The 9,892-nt window shown below is 45.2% G+C and overlaps 1 protein-coding gene across 1 annotated transcript; it reads left to right on the top strand.

The window, feature by feature from the left end:
- Positions 1-262: 262 nt before the first annotated feature.
- LOC308134181 (POU domain, class 3, transcription factor 4-like) lies at positions 263-1,351 on the top strand (the record flags this gene model as incomplete). The annotated part of the gene is made up of 1 exon (XM_080501817.1): positions 263-1,351. The coding sequence occupies one exon, from the start codon at positions 263-265 to the stop codon at positions 1,349-1,351; it is 1,089 nt and encodes a 362-aa protein (XP_080357943.1).
- Positions 1,352-9,892: the final 8,541 nt, after the last annotated feature.

Genomic DNA, 9,892 nt, shown 5'->3' with positions numbered 1-9,892 from the left:
TGGACCAACACTTCGACATACTTCCGGTTCGACTGCCTGTAACCCTTTCCTCCCTGCGGCGCTGCTTGCAGAGGCGGAGGATCGCGAGGTCTGCGTCGTCATTGGCGGAGCCGTGTCGTCAGCGCGTCTCGGTCGTCCTGTGAGTGGCGGCGGAGGCTGTCAGTCAGCTTCGGGACTGCTGCCGAGAATCCAGGGAGAGGGAGATGTCAGAGGCTGAGCTGCTCCCTCCATTCAGTAGCATTAGTGGGGTTCAGCAGCCAGCATGGCCACAGCTGCCTCCAGCCCCTACACCCTGCTCAGCTCCAGCCCCATGATCCACCCGGACAGCCAGGCCATGCAGCCTGCGAGCCCCTACAGAGGACACCAGAAACTGCTCCAGAGCGACTACCTGCAGAGCGTCCAGAGCAACGGACACCCCCTGGGGCACCAGTGGGCGAGCAGCCTGTCGGAGGGCAGCCCCTGGTCGGCCTCCATGGAGCAGCAGGACGTGAAACCAGGCCGAGAGGACCTGCAGCTCGGCATCATCCATCACCGCTCTCCGCACGTCGCACATCACTCCCCTCATCACAACAACCATGGCAACCACCCGGGAGCGTGGGGCACCCCGGTGTCCCACAACTCCTCCATCACCAGCGGGCAGCAGCTTAACATCTACTCCCAGACGGGCTTCACTGTCAACGGCATGCTGGACCACGGAGGGCTCACACCTCCACCCAACCCGCAGGGCCAAGGCATGCACCCGGGCCTCAGGGACACACTCAGCCCCGAGCACAGCGACCTCGGCGGCCACCACTGCCACGACCACTCCGACGAGGAGACGCCGACTTCGGACGAGCTGGAACACTTTGCCAAGCAGTTCAAACAGAGGAGGATCAAGCTGGGCTTTACGCAGGCGGACGTGGGTTTGGCTCTGGGCACGTTGTACGGTAACGTCTTTTCCCAAACGACCATCTGCAGGTTTGAGGCTCTGCAGCTGAGCTTTAAAAACATGTGCAAACTAAAGCCGCTGCTGAACAAGTGGCTGGAGGAGGCAGATTCGACCACGGGCAGCTCGAGCAGTATAGACAAGATAGCAGCTCAGGGGAGGAAGAGGAAGAAGAGGACGTCCATCGAGGTCAGCGTCAAGGGAGTTCTGGAGACGCACTTCCTCAAGTGCCCCAAGCCGTCCGCGCAGGAGATCACCTCGCTGGCGGACTCGCTGCAGCTGGAGAAGGAGGTGGTGCGCGTTTGGTTCTGCAACCGGAGGCAGAAGGAGAAGCGCATGACGCCGCCCGGGGAGCCGCCGCCGCACGAGGGACCCTATTCTCACGGCGGGAGCGCAGGAGACGCATCGTCGTGTCACGATCTCTGACCGCAGCACCGGGAGGGATCCCGACCTTTCGACCCCCCTCCCCTCCCTCACCCGACTTTCCCCGCGACACCCTCCCCCCTTTTCCCCGGCACAGACTCTCTGTGCGCGCGGGGACGGAGGACGGTGGCGCGCTCCTCCCCGGCCCCGCTGCGCCTCGTCCCGGCCCGGACTCCTTCACACGCCTCCAGCACTGAAACAATAACAATAACAAGAGATACCTGCTCAAGCCTTCGTCATTTTCTAACCTGTCCATGAGGGCATTATGACTCTGTAGCGGCATATCGAAACGTCACAAGTCACATCACCTTCGGAGCGCGTCAGTTTGGTTTTTTCTACATCACGGATATAAATACAAAATGTGCCTATAATAACCTGCCAGCGCCTTTGGTTTGTGTCACCACTTCTCATCAGCTCTACAATAACTAAGAAGGGGACTGATGCGGTTGTTTTTTTTGTTTTGTTTTTTGTTTTTTGGAAGGCTTTGCCTCTCTCTCTCACACACACACACACACACACACACAAACACCACACACATTGTTGTGCGATCAAACAAATAATAATACCACTTTTCTTAATTGATTTACAGCAGCACCAGAGGCCATTTTTACAGTCCACCTCAAGCTTCCCTCGGGTATTTACGACCCTTTAGTTCTCACCCTATTTACATCCATTATTTTTGTAACATACAAGTAGCAAATCTGTAATTACCATTATTTTTATTTCTGCACCCATCACTACAGTCTTAGAGATATTGCTGCCGACATTATAGCACTTGGAGGATTTTTCTTTCCTTATTAAATTCCTCCCTCATGGCCTGTAGCTTATGAAGCCACACACACACACACACACACACACACACACACACACACACACACACACACACACACACACACACACACACACACACACACACACACACACACACACACACACACACACACACACTTCCTGCTATTTATTAATCCATTTGTTTGATTTCAATCATCATCGACCATAGAAACTGTGTGGACTCTAAACCAGAGCCGAGAATAGAAAAAGAAGGGTTGACGACGCTATACACCTGCCTATAATTTTAAATGTACGTTCAAGTATCAAAATTTTATAATCTTAAATACTCCTGTTATTTGGTTTATTTCTTAAGTATTTTTTCGAATATTGTACAGTTTTATATATTACCCTTTTGAAGTCATTAATTTAAACAAATGCTCTTAGTTATTCATGCACTTGATTAGCAATGTTTAAAAAAAAAGAAGAAAGCAAACGAAAAAAAACAAACACAATATTTTCAGTAAGATTGAACTGTTTCGGCGGTTTTATTCCAAATTTCGATGACAGCTCGAGTAATTATTTATTTTCAGTATCAAAGCTTGTATTATGTTTTGAAATAAACTATGTATGTTGTAATAAACGATTTTCTTGCTACAACTGTTCACTGTCTAAAACAGCATTGAACTTCTGATGAGTGGATTTGGAGGCAGGACTCAGATCATCATAATTATTGTAATTATTTAAATAGTGAAAGCAATAAAAATAAAATGTATATTAATTTTCAGTGCTTCACAAATTTTCCATACGTCACATTTCAGTCTCGATTTAATTCTAAATGCAATTATTTTTGTGTGCATGTTTTTTTTTTTACGCACAGGAGCAATGTGTTGTTTCCCAGCTCAGCCTTTTCTCAGCTTCATGTCAAAAAGGCAACTTTTTGCAAATCTTTCCTGTCACGAGCAACTGTAACAGAGGGTTGATCAGGACCTGGGCTGTAGGTCTGCAGGCTCCACGGATCACAGAAAAAGAAAAAGGAACCAAAAAAAAAGAAAACCTCACACGCCTTCTCCAGCATGCAGTTCCACTGAAATGTTATTGTCCGGGCCCTCTGCCCTCCTCAATCAGACATGCGTGATTTATCGCCTGGGCCGCTGGGCCTGACAGCGAAACACAATGACACACACGCACACCCACGCACACACACACACACACACACACACACACACACACACACACACACACACACACACACACACACACACACACACACACACACACACACACACACACACACACACACACACACACACACACACACACACACACACACACACACACAGACAAACACAACCAGAAGCAGATGAATCTCATTTCAAAGAGCTGTGTATAATTGGGCGTGCGAGGGGCGAAATAGAACTGAGTTCCTCTTTTAAAAAAAAAAGTATATATTTCTATATGTATCGTAATGCCCTGAGATAATTTAGGGGAGAAGTGGGCCTGTAGATGCAGCACTGTTTAAATGAATCAAAAATAGATCTGGAGAGGGAGAGTGAAGGAGGGAGAGAGGGAGGAGAGGAGAGGCGGAAGGGTGCTAGGCCTTGCCTTGAAATGGAGAGCCTGACTGGAATACTAATGTGTCTGAATTTATGCATCTCCTCAGTCTGCAGCCCTGAGAGGGGGGTGGGGGAGACAGAGCCAGGGAGAAGGAGGGAGAGAGACAGAAAGGGTGTGAGGGTGGAGGTGAAAGGGGGCGGTTATGTAGAAGAAAAGTAAAACCATGGCTGATTGATTCCATCCATCTATTTTAGTTTGAAATAATCCCTGATTTCTGCGAAGGAGGGCAGAGGAGGGAGACAGGGGGTAAAAAAAAAGAAAAAAAGAAAAAAATGACCCTGGGAAGGAAGAAGAGCCAGAAAGCTAGAAAACAAGCAAAGCAAGACAAGGGTCCAGAGTGAGCCCTGCAGTATCCTTGAGCCTCTTCCACCCCCTGCCTCTGTCCAGCTCACTGTTCCCCAAAAAAACAAACAAAAAAAACCACCTTTAACTCTATCAAAATATGTCTTGAAAGTATAGCCTGTACCGCCACACAAATAACTCACCAGCAGAAAAAAATGATTGACAGAGGAAAATGTACAAAAGACAGAGAGAACAATATAACAGGTGCAAGATGAAAGCACACGTCAGAGGTATTAATTGGTGAACTTTAGGTAATCATTTTTCCAAAATGTTCACGTGTGGGGTGGCCCGGTTTGCACTCTGGGAGATAATTGAGCCTGAGGATCAGATCCTGGGTGAGTGTGGACTGATGATCAGACAGGAGCAGCAGTAGTGACTTGTGTAGTAGCAGTTTTGTGGGCTGAGCAGAGTTGTTTACTGGAGGACGATGTGGGGGGGGGGGGGGGGGGGGGGGGGATAATAGTGGCGGCTGACTCACGCCTTTTTGGTGATTACATCTCATCTCAAACCTTCTGTTCTCTTCAAATCACACTCTGTGTCCTGTTTCGAAGACGTTGGAGAGTTGAGATGGCCAAAAATGTAAAAACAAACCAAACGACAACAAAAAACAATGATCACCAAATTTCTTCTCAATAAATTGTTTGCCGAAGCTTTTAACAGTCTTATTATTCCTTGGGAAACACCTCTGAAGGTTGGTGGAATGAAGAAAATGCAAGAGGATTAAAGAGCTTTAAAGGAAGGTGGTGCAGCGGTTCAGTCACAGAAGTGTGTGAGGCCTTGATATAGTGTTTGCAGTAAAACGAGCAAGGTAGGAGGTCAAAGAAAGGACAGTGAACATCACATTTCTCTTTAATTAGACGGGAGGAAAGCTGGGGCCTGAAGTCTACTGGCAGTACTGAGAACCAAACAGCACGAGAGGAGCAGAATAATGAATATGGGCGGCTGCAGGGGCCCCGTGGATCTCTGACTTCATACTAATCCTGTCCCTTCTTGTACTTAAAGCTGACTCAGTCACCAACTCTGCACAGCTGATTTATATCTCAACAACCTTTGCTCTGTCACACTGTTCGTTCAGATCCCATTTGTTATTAAGGATTTTTTTTCTGCACACAAAATTAATTTGACTAAAAACTGCTCTCTTACAGCTATAGGTCCACACATATTAATAGTCTGCTGTGCTATTCAAAGGAGAAGTTACCAGTTTTTAACGTGATGCCTTTAAACTGAGCTGGATTGGCTGCAACAGATACATAAAAAAAAATTACAACATTCCGGTAAAGTTCTTTTTTTGTGTGTAATTTATGCAGTCATTTAACATTTAAGTCTATTTTGAGTTGTCTGACTTATAAGCTAAAACTTTACAACTATAAAATATAATTGGAGAACTTTTCTTAATGTGTGATAAATCTCATAATTCAGTCATTTTCACATTAAATTCTGGGAATATTCACCTAAAATAATGCTAATATTTTGATATGTACATACCAGGATTCTCTCTAGTTCTGCTTCTTTTGAAATGATGAGGAAAAAACAAAAGAAAATTTAGAATTAAGTATTGCTTTATTGAAATTACTTGTGAGTTTTGGCTTTACGAACAAAAATCAAAGAAGAAAACAAACAACGATATACATTTAAAGTTATTTAAAATAAATTATTTATTTAAAAGTAATCTAAAGTGAACAAATAGAAAGAAAAACACTTTTGCTCAATGATATTTATTGAAAAATGCATAGATTTTGATCACTCATGTATTTTCAAGTTAATTTGTATTTATTATAAAGTAATGAGCCTGAGACTAATATAGTTGTTTCCATGAAAGACTGACTATTATCCCTCCAGATGAAAGGATTGTCTGGTGACATATAAGTCACTATATAATAGATGTATTCACTCATGAAAAGTGATGAAGTGCTTAATTCAGTTTAAATCTCATTTGCAAAAATGACCCATTTATACAAATGGAGGGGGGCTGGCACATGTGTGCAGATAAAATCACCTGTGTAAAAAAAAAAAAAAAAAATCATTGCACACTTTGAGAAGTATAAACATGTTGTTTTTTTTTTTGGTGCTGCTTTTCACACTTGTTGCAGGGGGGACTTCCCGGTCTTGCCTCCGCAGGGCGCTGGCACCACTTCACAGTGAAGTGCGACCAAAGTTGATAGCTGATCGCTGCAGGCCAGAGGTCCTCTCCTGGTATTGATAATGTGTTAGGGGACCGTCGGCTGGAGAATCAATTTGAGCTGCAGCCAGGGAGAGCAAAAGAGAGCGTGGTGAAAGGAGGTGTCAAAAAGCGGGGGGGTGGGGGGTGGGGGGGGGGGGGGGGGTGAGAAGAAGACAGAAGACAGAAGAATCTGCAATAGGATTAATCGTGTAACCTAAAATCAATTTCACATCCTCAGTTCTGGCTGTGGGAGGAAGGGGTGTGAGGCATCCAGCCAAACTGATCCCAGTGTGAAAGTCAGTAGGGATGAATAGAAAAAGAATTAAAGTTCCTCATAGCTACAGGCAACAACAAAAAAGAGGAGTTTCTTTTAGATGAGAGGAGCTGAAAACCCTGCAGAAGCCTGGTGTCTCCAGTCCTGTACACAGAGTCAGTGACAAAGAATTAATTGTGGAAATTGTGTCAGTGGAGCAGCTGCCTGTGTGATCTTGTTGCTCCTCTGTGTCGGGGTAGTTATGCTCATGCCTGTGCACTCGCAGAGACAATTAAAGCTGCTTTGCTTTTGAGCAGAATCACACCTCCTTTAAGGAACACAATGAACACGTAGTGACATCAACAGGTTTTCTCCGCCAGCGTGCAAACTCTCGTGCGAAGTTAGGTGGTCTCGCATGGCGGCACCGCCACAATTCAAGAGGTGCTGTGTCGCCACAGAGCACTCTGAGGAAGCTGGGTCCACTTTTAAAACAACAGCTGAGGCCTGGCTACCCGAGACCTGTGAAAGCTAAGAAGACTTTAGGAGTTTGCAGATCCCATCGCCTGAAACCAGCCAATGAAATGGCAGCAAGTCAATGTATCTATGTATGTCGATGGGATGGAGATGAGCAGTCAAAGTTCAAATATAACAATGAGGGAGAACGGGGATTTCGGTGACCTTGAAGGTGGCACGGTTCTTGATTGCAAGTATTCCAGACAACAAGTTTTCTGGGATCTTTCTCCTACAGAGTTTTACAGAAAACGGTCCAAACGAGTGAGCAGCAGCAGCAGCAGAGTAACGAACTGAAGCAACAGTTCATACTCACTCACCAGACCTGGATTATAGATGATCGGTCTAATAAGCCTCATTCCATAAGCAACATGAGAGCATGGATCCATCCTGGCTTTTGGGTAGAATTTAATAGTACACTGGTCCTATTGTGACGGCCATCTTTTGATGGCTGTGTCTGGCAGGAGGACACACCTTGAGTCTCTTCTCGTCAGTTCACCGTCGTCCAATGACCTCCAGATGTTAACCCAACCGAGCACCGGTGGGATACGGGGGAACTGGACATTCATGGATATTGGTGGCAGTTGTCTGACGACGTTATTTCAATAGGGACCAAAATCTCAGAGTAACATAATTGAGCACCTTGTTTAATCGATGCCACCGAGAAGTAAGGCGGTTCTGAAGGGAAAAGCAGGAGCGTCCCAGAAGTAGCAAGTAGTGTGTTTCGTGAGGAAACCTGGAAGGGAGGATGTTTACGAGACAAACTTCCACAAAATAAAAATTTTAAAAATGACTGAAAAATAACCAAAACGTACATTGCAAGACCAAAAGGGATCACGGTCATGTAAACATTGAAATGCTACTTGTTCCCTGTGGATCACAGCAGCCGTTAACAGTGATACTGTTTGATGTGAAAATACCTGAAGTTCAGTTTCATTAATCTGAAATTTACAGCTTCAGTGGCAAAACAAAACAAAGGTTCATGTTCAGAAGTGTCACAATTTGCCATTCTTTACACAAATCCTGAGCAATTAACAGAAAGAACATTGATGTCGCACCTATTTTCTTTGTCATTCATTTATTAAAAGTAACACAAAGAAATGAGGATGTCACTAAATATGATCACCTGATGGTTCCAGTTGCACAAATATAAGTTGTCATAACATAAAGCAACATACTGATTTCGCCAAACCTTATATTTCAATTACACTTGACTTAGTCGCTGAACCAAATCATGTAATTGAGTTGGGGTTACTAATGCCTCACAAAAGCTTTTAGTCAATATTATTTCATGTTTTTTTTCCAGTGCGATGGGTTTTTAGAGATTTGTTTTCTTCCCACTTATAACATGCAGGCACAACTAACAAATCTGTGTGTGTGTGTGTGCGCGCGCGCGCGTGTGTGTGTGTGTGTGTGTGTGTGTGTGTGTGTGTGTGTGTGTGTGTGTGTGTGTGTGTGTGTATACGGGGGAGAAGAAAGGCCTGTTTATGGCACAGAGAGAGTAAATCACTGTGTCTGATATCTTCATCTGAGACAAAGGGCTGATCACCGCTCGTCCTGCTTGTTTCACATTAACTCATTATCACACACGCTCACTCCATTAATTTTCTTGCTTTTATTAGCAGCAAGAGTGGCTACGCACACACACACACACACACACACACACACACACACACACACATATATATATATATATATATATATATATAGGCACAGTGGACCGATGACAAGCACTGCCTCTTCCTCAGCTGACAGCTTATGGCTTCATTAGGAGCAGCGTGTTAATTGGCTGACTTTGGGGAGACGCTTGTTAATGAGGATAAATAGATTCACACCTGAGCGGGGCTCTGCCCAGCCTCAGCAGCAGTGTGGCAGCAGCCGCAGGAGGCCGCACATGTGACTGCAACCCCGCATTAACCAGCACACGTCCGCGGACAGGACGGGGCCCCGTGCTCCTGCTCCTCTTCCTCCCAACGCCAACGCACTGGTGTCTTTTTTGCCTCCCTCTGCCAGGCGGACTTATTAGCCGAGTGGTTGATTAGCACCAGGAGGCCAAAACAAAGAGCAGTATGTCAAAGCAATTAGCCCCACTGTTTACCTCTCGGCTCCCAGGATGACTGCAAAATGCATCTAATCCAGGCGAGAGAGGGAGAGGGAGAGGGAGAGAGAGGGAGAGAGAGAGAGAGAGAGAGAGAGAGAGAGAGAGAGAGAGAGAGAGAGAGAGAGAGAGAGAGAGAGAGAGAGAGAGAGAGAGAGAGAGAAAGGCAGCAGCCCAGACAGTCGCAGGAAAAGGACAACAGCTGGTCCCTGGGCCCTCTGTGTGTGTGTGTGTGTCTGTGTGTGTGTGTTTGTGTGTGTGTGTTCAGATGGATTGAGGCACGAGGACAGCTCCCATCACAAAGCACACACACACACACACACACACAATAGGTCTTTAAGGTCTAACGGGGACGTTGCATTGACTGACATAGAATAATTGTAATCTCAGCTGTAACCGCCACTCATCTAATGTGAACCATAGTTTGACCCTAAAACACATCTTTTACTAAAATACAAACACATTGTACACAGTGGTGCGTCTCGTCATTATGACTCTAACCTCAGTAAAAAATGCCTTTATCTACATTAATTTAAAATAATGATCACACACAGTTGTATCTTCATCAATACAGGGACTTTAGATTTATTTCCCACAGACCTGTTGTAACTTGAATTGTTTTAAAAAACACTTGGAAAACGTCAATCCAATGCTACAGTGTGGTTAAATATCTTTAAAGACTTTAATTTGTGAATAAGCAGATTTCTGTGCCATTTATAGAAAAAAGAAATGACTTTGAAGGTTAAACTGACCGAACTGACACGTAATTCATCCTCTCTTACATAAAAATGACCT

The sequence above is a fragment of the Blennius ocellaris genome (assembly GCF_963422515.1).
Source record: "Blennius ocellaris genome assembly, chromosome: 9".
NCBI lineage: Eukaryota > Metazoa > Chordata > Actinopteri > Blenniiformes > Blenniidae > Blennius > Blennius ocellaris.
Note: the sequence above shows the minus strand (reverse complement) of the source record. Positions and strands in the feature narration are given on the sequence as shown.